Source organism: Merops nubicus, unplaced genomic scaffold (assembly GCF_000691845.1).
Source record: "Merops nubicus isolate BGI_N331 unplaced genomic scaffold, ASM69184v1 scaffold11821, whole genome shotgun sequence".
Lineage (NCBI taxonomy): Eukaryota > Metazoa > Chordata > Aves > Coraciiformes > Meropidae > Merops > Merops nubicus.
In genome coordinates, this window is record NW_008586369.1 from 66526 (window position 1) to 88546 (window position 22021).

General features: G+C 36.4%; 1 protein-coding gene across 1 annotated transcript in view; it reads right to left on the minus strand.

The window, feature by feature from the left end:
• The window catches only part of LOC103780929 (laminin subunit alpha-2-like), a gene marked incomplete at both ends in the record, with an annotated part of 129521 nt that overhangs the window by 66194 nt on the left and 41306 nt on the right, over window positions 1-22021 (minus strand). The window contains 5 exon segments of the mRNA XM_008948632.1: window positions 397-483; window positions 5826-5953; window positions 11813-11926; window positions 15648-15759; window positions 21932-22018. Of these exon segments, the coding sequence (XP_008946880.1) occupies window positions 397-483; window positions 5826-5953; window positions 11813-11926; window positions 15648-15759; window positions 21932-22018 (528 nt within the window).

Below are 22021 nucleotides of genomic sequence, written 5' to 3' on the forward strand. Positions count from 1 at the left end.
AGAACTATATTTTTGCTGCGTATTAACTTTTCCAAAAGAAAAATCAGTATCAGTAATTCATTGCATACTTCATTCACCATGCTTTAAACATTCAAATGACAGGAGAGACAAAATAATTATAAAAATCTCAGAAGAGTGACAGAAAGGCTAGAAAAATCATTTAAGAAAAAGACTCTTCATAGCAAATGCTTCTTGGAAACTTTGCACTTTACCACAAAGTAATACAAGCACTAGAAATATGCAAATGCATGGACACAGTATCAGGGGAAGACGCACAGGAATTTTCTTAGTGAGTTTCAGAACACAGGAATGGGGATGAGAAGGGGGAGTAATGAGAAGGTCGCAGTTCCATGCAACCAGTGCTTTTGTTTCAGAGCTCCTGTGGTGCTTGCTTACCTTTCACAGCGTGGTCCCACGTACTCAGCTGGACATTCATCGCATATTAATCCACGACTTCGCTCAAAATGGCATGCTGGGCTAAAGCTGTGTTGTTGATATTGGGCAAGAAGAGGGACAAGGAAGAAACATAAAGAAAAGACTGTTAGCAGCATAGCTGTCTCCCCACTTCAGAGATCGTTAATTTGCAAAACAGCGTCCAGGAAAAGTGATTCTGCACTAGGACATGGGGCTTAAGTTTGACCTCAGCAAATAGAATTTGGAATGACACTGCTATTTCTGCGACACTGAATATAGAGTACTGGATGGCAGCATCCCAAAAGCCTGTTATTACGGGACTTGAGCCTGCCACCGAGTGGTCTGGATACCATTATAAAGGCAGGAATGTACAGCTGTTTGTTTGCGCCCCCGAGGGTCTGGCAAAATAAGCTATGCCATAATGTGGCCCCTATATATATCTTCCTGACGGACAACTGATTTGAAAGCTCAGTTAACTTTGTGTATAACCGGCTGTGAAAGGAACCCAGTGAACAAGAAAGAGGAGGGGCAAAAAGTGAACTATCTGGTGCAGCCTCCCAAAGAGCGCATTTGAGTAACAATGACCTCAGCAGCAGGCCAGACGGGCACTCTGAAGTTTAAGAACAGTTTGCAGAGTAGAGAGCTTTACCTCTTTGCTATGCTCCACCTATTTTTAGTTGTTTGGTTTTGTTTGTTTGTTTTATAAATAGAGATAACATAGGAATTTGCAACCTCCACCTTTCAATGTCTAACTCTGAACTGTGTTCCTTCACTGTTTAGCAGTTTGCTTTCCATAATCTTTCTCCCTTAACACATTCTTGTGAGGAAACCTCCTCAACTCTAAAAGACACTACACAGAAGAGGAAACCTTTTATCATTCTGGAATGATTATTAGAGACAGAGACATGCAAGCACCTTTATAGCACCTCATCTAAATAATGGTAAACCATTCTCGTCAACCAAGTAGAAAAAGAGAAAAGGGAAGGAAAAAAAAAAAAGAATGGGAGCAGGTGCACAGTGGGGTGACTACTCACAACAGGAAAACAAAGTACCTATCTGAAAAGACACTAAACTTATCTTTTGTAATGTAGGAAAACAGAAGTTGACAAGGAATATAATTGCTCTAAGAAAGACAACAGAAGGAAGATATGTTCAAGGTAAAAGTTCATGCTATAATAATAACAAATAGACATAATAAAACCTCAGATAAATTAAAGCAGGATATATGATGAAAGTTTCTAGAAAATATTAGGTACAAGGAAGACAGAAAAGCTTAATTAGTATCATGTAACTTGGTTACTTGATGGTGACTGGGCCCCACTTCTCAGGAGCCATCCATCTTATGATCTGACCTCAGTTACTCTTTCTGTTATAGATAGTTTCCATTTATAAATATCCTATTTGTAACAGGGCGAGTTATCACAGAGACATAAAAGAGACCAGTAAAAAAAATGTGGGAAGGTCAAGTCCAGTAAACGCAGAGAGGTATTGGGATTTTCCTCTTTCCCATAAGGTTCTTTTGCAATGTCATTCCATTAAGAACAGATTCAAAAATGCATGCGGAGCCAGTTAAAGAAGCAATAAATGTTCATTCTATTTTTAAATAGCAATGAATGCAATTTTCAACTGAGGCACACATTATCATTGAAACTAATCAGCAGCATCTGACTTATTTCAAGTAAGATCCTGCTTGTCAGTCCCAGCCTCACTCTTTCTAAGAGCAACATGGGAAACTTTGTGAAGATTGTATCACAGCTCACTATAGCATGGCACAAGATTGACTGTACCATAGCTGCATCAAGAGCTCTGAATGCAAATGCATAAATTAGAAAGATAACAATAGCTAAGTACTTATTATTACTAAGCAAGAATAATTAATAGCAGAATTTCCTTATTTTAACAGTTATGCTCAGAGCTAGTATCCTTTGATTCTTTGTCTTAATAGTCAGTCTACATCTCAACACTAAACATTAATTTATTGAGAACTTCCCATCTGCATACTATAAAGGAAATAGGTGATAGCAGGGTAAGAAAATAACTTGTCTTCTTGATTACTTAGAATCTCATTACTGACGTGATAAATACTAATGAACAGTGTGTACTGATCTGTCAAAACAAGCTTCAAAAAAATATTAGTCCCTCTTGATTCATCATTACTCTTTTCATTTTTTAGATAAGGTACCGACATTAATACCAGTCAGGACATGGGACAAGTATGAATATGCAGTATATGGGTATATAAGTGATAGGTCTATGTTGGGAGACAGAACTTCCTAAAAGCTTACAAGTATGTCATACGAAACATTTCTTGGGAGTAAGTTTCTAATGTTACTTAATTCCTCAAGAAAATACTAACATTCTGAGACCAACCCAAACACTACGGGTTTACACGTGACCTTCGCAGGCTGAGAGGTACCTTATAGGTTTCATTTCCAGAGATTCAACATTCCTGTCAGGGCCTTTGTTGCCCACATTGAGTTTATTGCCACTTCAAGAGAAAAGCAGTACTGATCCCAGACATCTACATTTGGTAGAAGGCATTGCATACTAATATGTTTGATAATTTCAATGGAAAAAAAAAAAAATCTGGTTATTTGATACTTCTTAAAGTATGCTATATCAGTTTGTAAGAGTGATGCATTAATGAGAAGAGATAGAAGTGTGCATTCACATGCCATTTATAATAGCCATTGATCTCATGTGCATCACATAATGCACAAATATGGAGCTATATGCAAAAAGGAGGAAAATATAGCCCAAGATTAGAAATCTATTTGACAACTAGGATTTAGTTCCCTGATTTGGCCAAGTGTTTTTTCATGACACAGAGTGAATCACTTATCACTGCTGTGCTTCAGAAGGCGATTTTATGATTGGCTTCAGTGATTGCATATGGAAACTGCTGCCATTAGGAAACAGGAGAGGGAATGAGACAATGGACAATATTCTTTCTGTGCCATGAACTCAGTATTAAGCTTAGAGACCTATAGATGCCCTGTCATGTCATGTTAATTAAACACTACATGAATTAAAATCTACACACAGCTATTTATAATCATTTGTACATCAATTAGTCACTTGCTAGATTGTTCAGAAACAACCTATCTATACAGTGACATGACCTCGGTAGCAATTTCTTTATTTTTCATGTGAAGGAATCTGAACTGTTTACATATATTTTCCCTAGCATACCAAACACACTGCCAACTAAAGCAGTCTTTTAACAGCTTTCAGGTAACACATGAAATCTTTAACAGCCCTTTTTTTTTTTCCCCTCATAAACAAACTTAATAATTTGTCTAGAACTGTAAAGTTAGGAGAGCTTGAACTCTACAATGAGTTCTACAAAGCTTGAGGATGTTGTTCACAGTTTTGCTTTTGTCCATCTTAGAAACAGGAAGCTACTGCACAGGTCTAATTCAGAGCTAAACTTTGTGGGGTTCAGGATTCCCACAGTTTTGCAGTTCAAGAACACTTCTAGTCATTGTTTGTTTTGTACCTATAGTTTTCATGAAAACGAAATATTAAAAAGGGAACTCTTGTGTTGAATTTCAAAAAGAGGAAAATAAAGCAGCCAGAACTCTAATGAATGCATAATAGAGGTCTCCAGGCATTTTGCCAAAAAAATTTAAAAAAATCCTAAATTAAATCTACTTGACTTGGCTTGTTGCATATCTGCACAAGATATAAATGTGACAATGTTCTTCCTGCTTTGTCAGTACAGTGTTCTCAAACAGTAAAAGAATTAACTATACAAGGAAACAGTCAGTACCTGAAAGCAATGAGGACAGCAGAGGAACGATACCTCAGCAGCAGACATCTTAAACCCATGTACAGCTAACAAAACCAACTGAAGAGCTGTGATAACAGGAAGGCAGGCTCCCATGCTACAATCCCTTGGAATTTCTGCTGAAAAGTGGTTAGATTATTCCTGCCCTGATCAGTGCAATTATAATAGGACACAATGCCACTCTAGGCAGCAGAGTTAGCCTGAACTACTTAAAAGCCAAATCTGGTTCAGCTGTGCTTTATGTTGGCACACTGCCATTCAGATGATGTTCTCTTCTTTACTCGCATCTTGCAGAGCTCCTTCTCTGAGTGGGTGGTAGCCACACGTTTTGTCCTGTAAACCTTAACAAATGCTCTTTATGTTCTTAAATAGTGAAGTGCATCTCATTGACAGAATCTGACTTCTGTTTTGGAAAAAATGGTGTGAAATAGAGAATGCATGGCTGAGTGGAGGGGAGAAAAAAAAAAAAAAAATTACTCTAGTGGATTTATGAGCTCCACTTAAAACTATTAATCTGTATGAAGAGCTTGGGATGGTGCAGCCTCTGTGCATAGTTTACAATCTTCCAGTACAATTCTACAATCTTTCTGAAATACTTATATGAAACGCTTCATTTCAGAAGGAAGCCACATCCAGTCTGTGGCCAGAATTTGGGCAAGCATTAGTTACTACCGCAAACATGTCAGACATATGCTCAGTATTTCCTGATCTTCCTGAACAATTACTTGATGTGTTGCACCACAGCAGATTTTTTTTTTCCCCTGTGTAATCTGGACATGTGCTACTTGCACCACATCTCCTTTTCTCCAAAGCCTTACTAGATGGCAGAAACCAGATGTACTAATTCAAACTGATACACATAATTTCCTTTTCTTAACATTCACAAGAAAAGCTAACCAGAACAAGATTCAGCACAGTTTTCTTCAACTACACCATGTCAAATGATTTTGGTATTGTTATTTTCCAGGTATTGAGTAGCATAAAAATTAAAAAACATTCAAGCTACTTCATCTATTCAATTGTAGGTAGCAAGTAGCACAGACATGTTTTTGTAACAGTGGAAATACTTGGTTTTAGATCAGAGTTTTGTTTAACATTTTGCTGTTATTTTAATTTAGTAAAATAAATTTATAGTGATTATTCTGATATATGCTGACTAATATTTTCACTTGCAAGATGTAAGACTTAGTTCGGACTCCAAACAAATCAACATTACCATTAAATGTTGACTGATAGAAAAGGAAAATTAGAAGCAGAAGAAATCACTATTTATATGGTCAATATAAATTGATTCTAAATTCAATTAATAAAAAAATCCCACACATCAAATCTGTAACTTCAGCTTTAAAATTAGAAACAACTACCCCTTGAGGAGGACAGAAAACCAAACAGTAGTTATTGATTCACAGACCAGTAATTCAAATTCTAGCTTGTTCTTTCTAGCCCACTCTTATCCAGCTTTTTTCCTCTGTGTGAAGCAAAGCACTCTGTACAATTATAAAAATCAAATAAAAATTTATATTGCAGAATATATGATTTAGTTAGAACATAAAGACTCTCAAGTGTACATGCAATTTACTAAGTTTAAAAAGTGTAATATGTTAACAAAGATACATCTTACTTGTTAGAAGGTATACTTAAGGGGCAAGCACACAACTGACAGTCTTCAGCTGTCCCTTTAGTAGGATCACCATAGAAGCCAGGAAGACATCTGTCACAATATAAACCACCTGTGTTGTGTTTGCAGTCCTAAAAAGACGATGCAAAGTCAAAATTCACAGTTAGAGAACTTAAATATGGTAGGTACTTGAAGACACTCACCTAGCCCTTCCCCCTCAGTAGGACTTTAAAAGGTCTTCAACATATATTCTTGTTTTCTGGTGGTGGTGAAGTATCAGTTCTAGAGATTAGCTATCACAGTCAGTGCTACATGTGTGTTAGGTGTTTGTTGGTTTTGCATAATTATTCTCTATGTAAACCAGAAAAAGAATATTTAACTGCAGACCTTTAGCTTTTCACCATACAACAGTTGCATTATTGTTCTAGCTTGCTTAAAGAAAACTAAACAAAGCAGCACAAAATAGGTTTAGTATTGCAGTCTTACAAGACTATATTTTGTGAGTTTTTAGGTGTTGATCCCAGAAATACAGCCCAAACTACGTAACTTGTAAAAATGAACTCTTCCAAATCATATCCAAGCACATTAGATCATTTTACAAAGTACATAGCTAGCAGGACACTGAATAGATTTGTGAACAGTAGCAAAGCCTGAATGATTTAATTAATCATTGTGCTAGAAGAGCATCCAGACTCTATATTATGAATAGAGATAAGGATAAGTATACTGTATATAAGGCCCCATCCAACACTTTGTGATGCTGTATGTGACTGGCTTTCATAATAGAAGAGAAAGTTTATCTGAGTGTATGAAAGAACCAGCCTAAAAATGGCAGCACTAGATCAGCACTTTTGTATATAACCTTTGGCCTGATCTCAAACTAAGTATCAGTTGGCAGAATGGGAATTGGTCCTGTGACAATAGGTTTACCATGATAACTTCTAAGAACTAAGTTTTAAAGAGTCATTACCCCTTCTTTTCTGCTTCCCCCTCACTAGAAATTCTAAATAATTTAGCAGGATCCATGATAGGCTCAGCAAATTAGTTTTCTGGCTTAAACTTTTTTTTTTTTTTTTTTTTTTTTTGCCACATTTTTAAAACACCACATTGTTCTTTTCACTGTTGTTTGCCACAAGATAACCAAGGGTAGTCCTTTCACAGTGTAAAAATGGAGAAAGCAGGACAAATGTTTTTTTGGTTCTTAAATACCATCTTGATGTGCTTGGGTATAGACTGAAAAAGCCAAAATGAAAGTCATTGGAGAGGTTTTATGTAATGGAGTGTGTTCTAATCCAATTTAGACAATGGGCCAGATCAAATCTAGAATCTGTTTTGACTCAAGCTGCTGCATAAGAGGGTTGTTAAAGGTGCAGGTATTGCCAACCTTATGATTTAATTTAAAATGTTTTTAAGAGTACTTTGAGATTGTTTCCTTATTTGCAATAAGTCATGCATATGGTACTGACTGATAGTTAAAAGTCTTACTGTCTGAAAGATACAATGTGTCCTCAATAAGGGATAAAGCTAATAGCACTATTCTAAGGAACGCTGATTTCTTTTCATGACTTTCCAGGATTGCAATGATATATATGAAGGTTTTTTTGCATTGTGTCGTGAATAGATAGTACCATACGTTTGGGCAGCTGAAAAATCACAATACCCTTCTTTTCAGCCATGTGCGCACTGGAGTCAAAGGTGCGTCTCTAGAAATGCTGTTTTAAAGAGTGCATTCTTATTACATGTGTGTACAATCAGCATATCTTTGAAATGAAAGCATTAGTCACAATATTACATTTTCACATATTTGGTAGACTGTGAGCTAATACCAACTCTTGAGAATCGGAGTCAAACAAAATTATGGCTTTAGAACCATCAGCTGAGTTAAATTCTACTTCATTAGGTCATTTAAGTCCATTTAATTGTTACTTCAGGTGCTGTAATTCAAGAATAATCTACCAAGCCTACTGAAAAAGTAGCTGGGAACATTAAGATAATGCTTTTAAAAGAAGCTGTGACAAAAATAATTTAAGTGTTTCAAAAGAAAATTCCTTTGCAATTCAACTTTTTTAAGGCATCATGTCAAATTATTTGTACTTTTTTTCTGGAAAATAATGGCTTCTTCTTTTGTGTTAAGTTTAGCTTTAGCTATCCTCAGACATATCGTAATGTTTTTGAAGAATATGAACAGCTAATATGTCAAGGATGTTATTAGAGTGAGAGGAGCTAACACTATTTTAAAACTGCTTCTCTTACAGAGTGGGATTTGAAGCATCTGCTTTTTTAAAGTAAAAAACCTGAAACCTTCCATTTTGTAGGGGAAAAAAGCTCTGTTACAAAGCTGACCTTCTCTTTGATGAATTATTTTCTGAAACATCCATCATTTCCATGTATTGTGTCTAATTCTCCACAATCCAGATCTATCTGCTTATATCCTCATCATAAATCAATCAGCTTAAAATAACAAAGAAAATAATGCCACACATATAGTACCAAAATCTGCGCATGTTGCGCTGTGTATATGTTAGAGTTTAGCTAAGAAAAAACAATCATTTGTGGTGCTATACTTTTCTTCATGAACCAGTCTGGATTTTGCAGGACAAAGAAAAAGGATAATGTAGTACGCAGAAGCGACATAATTTTCCTGTTCTCTTCAGTGATGCATTAAAACTTTATACTAGTTTGCCAAATTTATAGATAACTTTACTGAAGTAGATTATTAGCTCTTCTAAACATATTATCAATACTCAGGAAAAAATTGTGTTTTCTTGATATAAATTGATTTAATCTCAGTTTGAAACTTGCCAAATGTACAGGTTTTCAGTATCATAGGAACATTTACTAAATTATTTTATGTCACGAGACTAGAAAAAGGAAGATCATGATCAATTGTCCCTAACCTGCTCAGCACATTGTTATGCTTTCTTTTTATTCCCTGGAAAATGCAGCTTGTTCCAACGTGTTGACCTAGTTTGTTTGGTTGGTTTTTTTTTTTTTTTTTGGCACAATCAATGCCTTGTTCCTTAGATCTGTAGACTTTGTGGCCAGTAATGATTTCATGCTCAAATCTTTATGCTTTCAAATTCCAGGTACTAGATCTCAAACTACTTTGAATGCATCCATTTTCTGGACCTCTTTTATCTCCAAACTCCATTGAACTTCACTTAGCCTTTAAGTAAGACTGTGAAATGTATTTTTGTACAGCTCAGGCCTTGTTGACCAAAGACTTTATTGCTCACCTGGAGTGTGTTTTCCACCATTTCCTACTGAGACAGTTCTCCCTCCTTGGAAGAAACCAAATCAACATCTTTGCCTAGTATCAAGAAACCCTAAATTCACACTGAAACCCACTCCTGCCTAGCTGCATATACAGCCAAGTATATATGAATACGGAAAGAAACAGTCGCTTCTGTGAGGAACACTGTCTAAAGCACATGCCCACTAGCTGACACTGGCCTCAATCTGATATATGCTGTTCACACACAAGGGAATAAACACAAAAGTGGTGCCACTGGGGACTGCCCACTTAGCGACTGGAGTATGTCTTTGGGGGAAGAGATCAGCTTTCTCTGGGGTTACTAATAGCAACGCAGTATCCTACAGTGGATGACACACCTTGAAATGTGTTTGCTTTTCACCAGGTTTGAGTTTAACAGACTTCCAAAAGCTAGTGTAAATGTGTGTAACACTACTGGGGGAAAAAAAAAAAAAAGCACAAAAAGGAACCCCAACAAAACCCTACAGCATATTTCTGAATGTTAAAACTTTCTCTATGTACTAAAGTGGTTATGTAAATCACAATGGTAACGAGAATGATCTTTCATGCAGCTCTCTACATGGTTGCTGTGGGATCAAAGGGCTTTGCAGGTTACTGCAAGACGTGTGAAAATGAGCTTTTTATACAGGACTATGTCGAAGTAGATGATTTGAGCTTTTATCACGTGTCAAAAACATATTTCAGCTGCTTTTCAACTACATTTCAAAGCTAAGGAAGAGCAAAAAGAAGTATCATATCAGTAAATTAGGTGCCTAAATTGTCTGTTGTATTACCGAAAAAACACCATGAATAATAATAAGGAGGCCAAAAGACTGTGTAAACCTCAATAGAAAGAATGCCTTTGATGTGAAACATTTCTCTTTTTCAGCATTCAGACTTTTCTCTTTCACTTCAAAAGGCTTATGATCCAAATTGAATAGCAGCATTTAATAGCCTGCATGGATACCAACCAATCTAACTTTGCTTACAGTGTTTTCAAAGTAAGCTGCAAGAAAATCCAGAACTGATTTTAAGCTCCCTGTGTGACTCTCCTTCATAGCATGATCTAGTATAAGCTCAGATGGAACACTAAAAATACAGAACGCTTGATAACATAATATAGATTAAAGTACATTTTCAACTGATTTTCCACTTCCTTATCAATGCTGTATGTTCGCTACACCAGCACCCTTGAAACATCAGAAGGGGGAGCTCTACTGTCTCATTCCATAGCTCATATCAGCTGAAAAGTGCAAAAGCACCACAGTATCTAACTGCCTTCTCTCATATTCCGTGTGGTGCTACAGAAAAAAATAAAGAGGAAACTTGTGCAAGGGCTTAAACTTGAAGACACAGACGTAAGCAATCTCAGAACTCGCAGATGGCTATGCACCCCTAAGCAAAACAGTCCATAGTTATAACTTAAACAGGATTCTCCCTTCCCTTTATTTCCTATTAATTGATTTTATCCCACACTGATGTTACAGACATCATGGCCAGACGCTACAGTAATTAATGCCATACATTTTATCTTTGTCCAGAAACACAAATCAATATTACCTTAGTGCTAAACATTTTCATTGCATATAAGTGAAGGATTTAAAACATGACTGTCATGTCATACGTAATTTTGATCCTAGGTACTTTTTTAAGGCTTACAGTATAATTAAATTGAGAATCTTTTTAACCTTCTATTCATGAAAAAGCAGTCCAAAAAATTCACTGATCTACACATTAAGCATATCTTGTTTTGCAAGGCAATGCAATTAAACACACTGTATAGGCAAAACAGAAAGAATGGGGATAACTCTAAGTGTCAAATTACATTAAAAAAAGCCTGAAATTTCAATTTGGATTTTTCCTAGCAGCTTTTTCTTAAGAAAATAAAAGGGAACATTTAGAAACATGCACAATGCAGTCTGCTTGAAATTCTGCAAGGAAATGAGGGTATGATATCCCACTAAACTGGCACTGGCTCAAATTGTGTTTCTGCAAGACTAATGAAATGAGCCATGTTGTTTCAAGCTTCATGCCATGTCAGACAATATAAAACTAAAAATGCCCTTGAGTTAATCAGACCAGTCTATTGAGCATAATTCACTCATTCCAAAAGGCTACTGAGCAGGCTGGAAGTACTGGTGTGCTGGTAGGCTTGCTATGGATAATATCATGGATTTAATTGTTGGATTAGCAGGTAACTACACAAAATATCCATAGCCTACAAGGAAGAAAAAAAAAAAAAAATATAGCCCAAATCATATGCTTTTATTATTTTTCTAAAGTATAAGTTATTAAGTGTTTCTGCAAGGTTTAGTAAGAATAGAGATAAAAGAAGCCATTAACAATATCTTCTTGTCATACTGGAACAGAATTTACAAAGTTACTTGCTACATTCTATACACTGCAGGAAACATATAGGACGGGGAGATAAATCTTGCATGGAAGAATATTGATGTATTTGCTGCCTTCTCCATGCTGTACCTTATATTATTGATTCTATTTTAAAACATAAATCCTAATTAATAAAAAATTCCTTTTGCTTAACTGTAGAAGTTACCTTAACTTGGTATGAGTAGGTCTTTAAGTTCAGCAACAGTTCAACAAAAAGATTTCTTCTGTTAACTGCTGTTTTTTTCCTCCTTGACTATTTCATGTCTCAGAGGTCACTAATTCAATTGCACAGGTATATTGAATTGATGTTGGCCATTTCCATCAAGTTTCCTGTAGTGACACTTACCATGCATTCTCCTGTCATATCATCACACAGCTCTGCATGACCGAAGCATGTACACGGTGCACAGACTCCACCAAAAATTGTGCCATTCACACGCCTGTGTTGAGGCCAGCAAGACTGCAAGACAATTAGTTAAAAAGTTAAACTCTTAGTTGAACAAAGAAAGGAATGGTATTTTAAAAATATTAGTGAGTTTGATACTTGCATATGTAAAAACATACTTGTCAAATTAATAAAAACACCAAGATTTTCCTAGAAAGTTGTTCTTCCTGATGCTATGGCTTTGTACTGACCTTAGCCTTATTGGCAGGTGTGAGATTAGAAGAGGAAACCTTAACTTGATCTCTCCTCTGAAACGGTAAAATAAAGCAGAGAAATAAAGAACTGAAATACTATGGCATCAAAGCAAGAGGTATGGAGAGAAAAACAGCCAGAAGGCAAAATAATGAAGGAGAGAGGAGGGAAGGAAGAAACCCCCAATATAACAAAAGTATTTTCTGAGAAGTTCAGATACAAATAGCAATTAAAATACCATTTAGTCTTTCTTGTTTGGAGTCTAACCGAAGGCTATGCTGAAATAACGCACAGGCTGAAAGAAAAAGCCACTCTTTTATTGAAAAACTGTGCTTCTTAAATACAAGTTATAGTTACTTCTCTTTAAGAAAGTGCTCTGCTTTTTTTTTATTTTTTTAAATGTTAAATTCAGATCAATATCAAAAGCATGGCTATTTTTTTTCTTAGGAAAGATGACATCATACAACTGTGATTCATCAGTGAAAATTCAGCTATTCCATTTCTTTGTAAGAAGATGTCAAGCAGTCATCTTCCTTACAATGTATGTCACAAAGGGCTTTATAGTTTTTGCAAACTATCGTTCCGGAATAAGACTGCTGATGTGATCCAAAGGCTTTGCATAAAATTAAAAAGTGCATGACAGAGTGTTGACCTTCAAAAGCATCTGCCTAATATAAACTTCGAAAAAACTTTGAACTGATAGAACACTAGAAGTATGGCAACTGATTACACGGACCCAGTTCAGTAGTAAAGCTGAGATTTATTTTTTACACACACATGATTTATATACTATTTACAAGAAAGTCATGGCAAGTCTTCATTGGTTCTCTGAACTTCCGTGGTGGTCATGGTGACTCTTCATCGGTTCCTCACTCTCCTCAAATGGCAGAATTATATGCTGACTACACAGAGCAAGTTCTGCACTCTGCTTCCTTGTCAAGCATGTCAGCCTGTCCCAGGGTCAGCCATTCACGAGTTTTTCTATGCTCTCACCTCAGCTTCCACACTTGTCCAGACTTCCATTCCATGGCCTACACAATTCTAATTTATCACCCCCCACATAGAAGTATCATCTATTAATGAAAACCCTTTCCCATTTATATACACTCTCCAATTAAGGTAACAAGAAAATTCTCCTTTATAAAGATGATGTCCCTTTTTGTCTTACTCCTGCAAAATGTGAAACTAATTTGAAGAAGAATTGAAATTATTCTTTAAAAGAAAACATTACAAAACCTGGTAAATTATCCTTAGTTTTCATTCTTCTCGTTCTTGGTTACACATTCCTAACAAAACCTCAGAAATACTACAGGTTAAAAATCATAATTTTAAAATAAAAATTTTAAAATAAAAATTTTAAAATAAACAGATCAAAAGAAATTGCCCTATTTCTTTTCTGTGGCATGAGGTTCAGCTGCCTAAGTTTTTTCTGTCTAAATCTAGAAATCCTTTTCCTCTTTCAGCCATTCTGAAAAGAATGATCTCATGCAAAGATATACATGATATTGCACAAGATAAGGCTTCAGAAACCACCAATTCTAAAGGATCCATATCTAAAGATATGGAATATCAATAAAAAGGCTTAGAAGAGAACTAAAAGAAAAGATTACAAATTGGAATCTTAGGAAAAAAATGGTGTAACATTCAGAAGTTAGTTAAGTTTTTGAGCATCATAGTGATGCAAGTTAAACATAACTTTTTCCACAGTGGAAGTAAAAGAGTACATAAAAAGGGAACAAATGTGGTGGAGAGGAGCAATTAGATGTGGAGGTGTTGATAAATAAAAGCCAGAAGGTTCACATGAGTAAAGTGAGGCAACTATCATAAATGAGTGCAAATGGTATTTCAGATTTAAATTTTGAACTGCATTACCTAGGCTCATGAAATTCTGTGTTCATTTCTCAGATATACTAGCAAAAACATAACAATTTTCTTTGACTAGAATCTTGTAGAAAATTAATTTTAAATTTGCGTAATGGGACAATCTCACAAGAGACAGCATATTTTAAATGGGACTGGTTACCTTCTGAAGACTCATCATAACAAAACATTCACAGCAAGAAAATGAGTAAATAATGGTTGCTTTTAGTGCTGCAGTGTCTGTGCCATTACACAAGAAACACATACATTACACTAAATGAAGAAGAGAAAATGAAACTAAAACCCTGCAAAAAATCAATATAAAATAAACTCTGCTAGGCTGAAACAGGAAGAATCAAAGTGTTCAAGCCCTGGAATGCACAGAGACTTTAAATTTGAAGCTATCTGTATAGGCAGTTTCTATTGTGGAATATGATCTTCAGTATCTATCAGATTTCAGGACCTGTTTTGAATTGGAGAGAAGGATTGGCATGGAAGGACAAGGTTGGACAGAGAATTTCAGCAACACCAAGGCAACAATTCTACCCAAGTCCTTCAGCTTCTACAACAAAAGTAGATATTGAAACACCTGCCATCAGGGCCTTTCCAACTGCTCTTTGGGAAATTACACTTAAATCTGAATTGAGAGGAAAAATGGGCAAGTAAAAATGAAGTGTGAAGCACAATGACACTCCATCCAGCCTTTCTCTTTGAATAATTGGACAGACAATGGTCATACTTAAAAATTATTTCTCAGCCAAGGTAGGCAATATTCTTCTCCATTTTTTTTTCCCCCTGTCTGTATCATTTTGGAAGTAAAAGGAATATCCATTAATTCCTTCAGGCCTTCTTTCTACATTAGTGCATCTAGCCCCAGCAACAGACAACCACTTTTGGCATGAAACTAGACTCTAAGCCCTAAATATCACATACAAGCATGAAACATTTTAAAGAAAAAGAGAGTTGACAAGCAAATGCCTAGAGTGCCTGTGCAAATGGCATACCGTTTGCAGTTTTGTGAAGCAGAGCATCTTGGTGTTTGAAACTATGTCCTTAAAGGCAGAGCTTCTGAAGAATTTTTTTTTTTTTCTTCTATTTACCCCAAGCTATGCCTACATGAGCTAGTTAATAATAATATGTATACTTGCAGGAACACATTCTGTGTGAAGTAATGAATTTGTTAGGAAAGTGGGTATTTTATGAGCATGTGTGTATGTTATCTGCAACAGGATCAAACTAAAGTGAAACAATCCTCACAAGAACTCACACATAATCCTCAAAGATCCCCAAGGCAAATGACAAAGCTCTGGTGAAAACAAAAGATGAAACTCAACCACTTTAACTCAGATAATTTGATGTGTCTTTGTTGTGCACAAGTCAGATAACTGCCATTTTCCTTCTAATTGTGATAGTTTCTTGCATTTGTAATACCAACTGGCTGAAGAGTACAAATACTGCCTTTTTTTATTCTGTAAAGAGCAATGCCTTTTAACTCAGAAATCACAGAGGTGTAAAAACTTCAGATTTTAAATATTATGGAATATAATGAACTGTCACCTAGAAATAAAGCTCACTTTATTTCTAATAAAGCTCACTTACTGTTTTCTACCAACGCAGGGCCACTGGTTGCTTACAACTGCCACAGTGTTAGTACAATTGGTCAAGAATGCATCGTGATACCCACCTCACATGAGGTACCATCATAGCCCGGGGGACAGTCACATAACTCCACTGCAGATGCCACCTTTCTCCCAGTTGAAGTGTGGTCAGCAGCTTCAATGCTAACGCTTCTTAATCTGCACGTAACAGACAGGAAACAGTTAAAATAGCAAATTAGGTAGGAATACAAATGCAGCTGGATGCAACAAACATTATATAGTGACATTCAGTGGCTTGTTTATGTTTTCCTGTTTAAAATAATGATGTTTTTCTATTCATCTATCTCTTCCTAAACTAGACGCCTGTAGGCTTGTTACTATTTGTGGCCATCATGTGAGGGAGACTATGGTCAGGCATGCACTGATAAAAACAGATTGAAAAAGTCTCACAGCACTGTACCAGTAAATGGAAGGCTACTCCTGGCCTCCAAGCCACATGTGCCAACTTTCGTTGCAACTGTATATATAGCAAATCTGACACTAAGCAGTGTCTTCAAAATTAATAGACCACTACCACAGCTTTCTAAAATATTACATTACTAAGGTTTGGTTATAGGATATTTTTATTCTGGAGATTTGACCTCTGAAAGAGATTTCAGCTGTATCCAAGAGGATCTAAGTATTATGTGTGTGGAACTAAAAGGGAATCGTCTGCCATAGGCCTTGGTTTCCCCAATGACAGAGAAGACACAATTGGAGAATTTTCTGTTCCATGTAGTTGGACTTGATGATCTCAAAGGTCTTTGCCAACCTAAATGATTCTATGTACAATCACCCTTAAAAAATAAATGCTAGGCATTGGCTAAACAGCCATTGTTTCACCAAAGAGTAAACATGATTTTTAGTTTTTGGAAAATGCAAGTAAGATGAGAGGGACAACAAAAATCGTTCTATAATCTTACAGGCAATATGCAAAGCAGATATAATTTACCTCAACAGTATCCATCTGGGGAAAGAAACAGGGATTTGGAGACTTAATTCATATGAGAATTCAGAAGGAACATTAAGACATTATAGAGGCTTAATGACTTCTACCTTCACAGAGCAATCTTAACAGAGTGTTTGGTTACTAGAGCTACCTGAAAAGCTTCTTTTGAAATCTTTATCAGAAGAAAATACCTTTCTATCAAGATATGTGTTTTTAAAAAAATCAGTTTATTTTGGAAAATGTAAACCAAACGTTTTTTCCTCTAAACTAAGGCATTTATCTTTTGACTGCCAAAAAATCCTGAAAATTATTTGGATGACTTTGGATAAGAAAACATCCAAGAAAAATAATTTGGTTTTACTGCAGTAGTTGGAGGAACGGTTAAGAGAGCATATTTTCTCACTCAATTTTATGACTACTCTCAATAAGACAGACATGAAAGGCAAGGGAAAAAAAGGGAAATTTCTGAAATTAGGATGGGAGCTTCAGAAAAGCAGAAATTTTACCATCACTAGAGATATAACTGGACTTTGGAGTGACTACCACTGCAGATTTTCCTAATGAAACTTGAATCCAATTTGGTGATACTAGCACCTCTATAAAAGGTTCTTGAAACTATTTTAAGAGGAGGATTCATGTTCCTGTCCAGATCTGCAGTAAGATCTCTCTCACTTTTCAATATTTCCCATTTGCTTCATTGCTGCATGGTTATTTTGCAATCATCCCTTTGAGTTTTCCTTACAATAAAATAACTAATTTCCAAGATATTAAATATCAAATGATAACATTAACAGTAAAAAATTTAGCAATTTGAAAAGAAAAATCTGGAAATGCAGAAAAAAAAAGTCAGTAAAAGGCCAAGTTTTATTTATCCTTTGAACTACAGCTAGTTCACTGTTAGAACAGATACTGGAACAAAGAGAAGCACTTACACACAGAAACAAACCGCCCAGTATTATCCCACATTTGTATTCACTGAATTGTTCCAATTTTCATTACATCCTGCTATTTGCTAAATGGGATTTTAATGTGTTTAACAGTTTTTAGCATTAACAGTTACTCAGTGAAGAAAGCTGCAGTGATTTTTTTTCCTTCCTTTTTGATGTTGCAATTTTGATTCTCAATGCCATTCTACGTTCATTAGAATACATAATGCTGGCAGTAATGGGGCACTAGATCTGGAGATGCATGAACAATTTGAGATTTGACATTGAGACCAAATATTTAAGCTGACTGTTACTGTCAGCAGGCAACTGTTGACTTCTAAAAACAAACAAGATTAAAAGGGAAGGGGACGTTTCAGGCAGTAGCAGTACAGTTTACTGTCTGCTATGCCAGGCATCTGAATCACAGCAGCTACATAAGGCACATGAAGTACTGACCAAATCATTGCTCATTTGTCTTAAAGCAAACTCTGCATATGGAATAAAACCCTTGGCCTTTCCTTGCCTCTTTCTCCTTACATCTAGCACTGATTCTATACTGTTGCAAGCAATCCATTTTCTTTAGCACCACAATTTCCAATACCCAAGTGTCTACATTTGCCTTCAGTGGTCACTCTGCTTATTACAACTGAAGAAAGAGTGCTAATAAACTTTCTTTGAAGCACAAGCTAACAATATTAGAGTAAACCAAATTATAAAAGACAGCCCTTTCCCTGGCCTGTTGTTTCTAACACAGATGGACATGGCTGCAACAATTTGGAAAATCTGTCAAGTTAAAGTAGGATCTTGATTTAAACCCAGAAGCCGTAAACACTTTCAAAGTGAAAGCTGCGCTTCTGTATTCTCGTTTTTTACCCTATTTAATCATCTAAATGAAAGCCCACTCATTTGAGGAAGCTTCCTAGTTATGCCATAGAGCAATAACAACATTCTAAGCTTAAAACCACAACAAAATTTTTTTCAAAAACCTGCTTAAGTCAAAATCACCATTACTGCACTAATATTGTTGAGTAACTACTTGAAATGCTACTGATTAACTGATATTCCTAGTAGGTTAAACTAAACAAAGGTGAAAAACATAATCCTTGAGTTAAAGCCCTTGCTAAGTAGAGGCAACAATCTGGATAGCTAATTGTAGAACTCCACTGAATTTTGTCATGTTGAACTTTGTAGAAAGTGAAGTCTCCTTCTACATGACTGGAAGAAAGTTGCTTAAACTTACAATACCTCTGTCCTGGCCTCTTCTCAAGCACAAATTATAATAGCACCCTTGGAAGTCCTTACACATGTGGTGTCATTATCCACTTTGAAAACTTTCAGTATTTAAATGAACAGGTTGCTTAATATAGCAATCTCTAATTAGTATGTTGCATAACTCTGCTGATGCTTTGAGGCAGAAATTGTCATTCATGAAGGATTTAATAACCCTGTAATATTTCTGTCTCTCTGCCAGACCCTCTTTACTCTCTCAGAGGAATATCCATCTGTCCACCACGTATACGTGATTAAAAGACAATAAAATCCTCTTAGTTCATACCTACTTATCTACTAAGGCTCAACTCTACACTGTTTCTTTGGCAAAAAATATCTTCCTTTGGAGCCTATCAACAAAAGCCCTTAATCAGCTCAAGATATCACAAAGAACATCCTCTTCATCAGGTCTGGACATTTTCTCCATAGTACTAAGGGGGCAGAATGTGGAGAAGACTTGTTTTGCATATCTTAGAGCTATGAGCATAGCTTTGCACCTAGTATGTTTTAGCCTGAATGAAAGTCAAAAAGAACATAAAAGTCAGCACTGAGGCATGCCCTGAAAATCAGCACTATGCCTACAACCGCAGATCGTAAACTGGGCTGGATGACAGCAGATACTGTTGTTGCTACATCATGTTACTGGGAGGATGCATTGTCCTAAGAAGATTTAATTCCACCCAGTAAAACCCACCCTCATATGTGAAACTATGATTCATCCAGCTAAATCAAAGGTGAAAAGTCCAATTCATTTAATTGTGACTGGAAATTTATTTCCTCTCTTCAGTCACACTAAACTGCAATGAGTGCCCTGACAGTACTCAATAAAATGTGTTTACTTTAGAGTAAACTCTTTTCAGAGGCTTCTGGACATGCTGTTCATAATCATAGTAACACACTAGCTGTTGCTTTCTTCTCTGGTAAAACATCACAGGGACAGCTAGAGATGCACCAGTAACATAAAACTATTTATAGCAGAAATGAATTCAAAATTACTTCAGTCCTGCACCCTAACCCCCTTTTAAATTATTGTCTTTAAGGGACCAACCTTCCCGATTGTAATGTCACTGTATCTAGAAGGTGGTGGTTACTAATCTGCAAAGCATGAATTATATGTTTGTCCCAAGCTCTTCTTGAAGAATATTTCCAAGACAAGTTTTCAGAAAGTTATCTAAAACAGATGACTAAGATGTACCAAAGGCTGAGTATGAGCAAGAGTACAAAACAGTGAGGTACCACAAATGGTCAAAAGGCTAAAGCAGTCATCTGGGATGCAGGTGGCTGATGCATTGCCTTTCAAATGTGCCGCTGACAGGCCTTCCACTTCTTACTTACAAGGCACGAACTATAGACTGTGCCATAGACTGTGCCAGTTCTATATATCTGTGCTGACCAGAGCTCTACGCTGTTCACACATCTATGTCATAAACCCCTTCCGGTCCCTCCCACCCCCACTGTTCCACAGTGGAGGCAAGATGCAGCCAGTACATGTCCACTTCACACGTTTTAACTGCTTAGCCAAAGTGCTTTTTCTTAGAAAGGTCCTTGTCTCATTCTAGTGCAAATGTCAGTACACACATGTATGTAAACCACTGTTGAAGTTTCCATTTCACATAATACTTAGTAAAACCTTCGGCTCAAATAAAGTCAACCATCTCCTTTAAAACAGCATAGCATAAAAGCCACTATTGTTCACCCCAAAATTTCTCCTGCACTTCTTTAGTTTGGAAAACTTTTTTTTTTTTCCTTTTATTTGAATGAGAATGGAGTAGATGAACAGCACTCGCTGAGCTCCCACTAGTTTCAGCAGTAAACTGTGGATTAACAGCTTCCCATGGTCTGCTCATAGTGCATAACTGTTGAGAAGCTCCGGCCTGGTGGTTTGACTTTCCTCTAACACCAAGGTGGGAATGTGATGGGCTATGAAAGGTTTTCAAAGTGGATACAAGGAGATGAAAGACTGATGACCAAAGAAGCAAATTAGGAAACCTTGGCTCAAACTCAAGCTTGCTATGACTCACAAACTTATTTACAGAGAGTTAATCCATACTAATCAACACAGAAAGAGGAAGATATTAAAGAAACGTGAGTTCTTTTTGCAGGGAAAAAATGTACACTGGCAAAGTCCAAATCGGAACACTGTATGCTGTTGACACAAACTGCCTTTCAAATCAGGATGGACTTTAATTACCTAAGCATTCAAATGATGGTTGGAGTGCTTAAGAAATTTCACAGTAGCAAAAGCTGTATCTAGGCTGTCAGCAAATAACCACTAATGTGCTATTAGCTCCCTCCATTCCAAATTGGCTTATGCTGCTGAATCAAGTGATGATGTGTAGGTTAGGGAACATTTCAGGTTTCATGCCTTGTGAGTAGCGAACTACTCTGCAATCAATTCTACTGTGAATTTAAAAATTATTACTTTTGCCACCTAACTAGCAATGTATACACAGAGTGCAATCATACTATCAGGAGAGAGGCCGTCTTCTAGTCCACCTAGAGTATTTGCTCATGCATTCATGCAAGATGAGCTCTACAGGTTCAAACACACTGTAGTCAATGAGATAGAACAACGGTGTCATCTCATATAATGTGTCTTTCATTTTATCAGAAGACTCAGATGAATTAATATGAAATCAGTGGTTTTAAGCAGGCCAGGCAGCAACCTGACATAAGTCAAGGGAAAGGCTTTGGGATTAGCCAGTGCTGTACGTGGTGCTGACTGAAAACATAGAAAGCTCCCCTTGAGACTCTTTTCCAGCTTAGAGACTTAGGATGTTATTCTCTGGTACACCACTAATGTGGCCCTGTATGTTCATTAAATGGGGAAAACAGTATATAAACAATATATCACCTCTCACTATAACATGTCATTACTGCAATCCATGATTTACTATACACATGGGAATTGCAGTATTCACAAAATAAACATATTTGTAGAACTGTCATTCATGTCTTGGTAGCCCATGTGATTTTATTTTCTTACAAGGCTACTTCATTCTATTGCCTTTCCTCCTCCAGTCTACTCAAAATGAAAAAAAAAAAAATTGAAAGTGTAAATGAATGCTATGGGTTTCATGATAATAAATTAGTATATTTTAAATTACATCAGCTTTTTTCACTGAAGAGAGAAAACCGGGATTTTGAGAAGCTGCCTGTAGCAAATAGACACGTTTCCCACATTCACCTGTAGATGGCATTCATCCCATAGGTGTACGTGGCTCTTATGAGGATTCTCTTCACATTTGCAAGGACAATCATGAACTCCTTCCTGCTG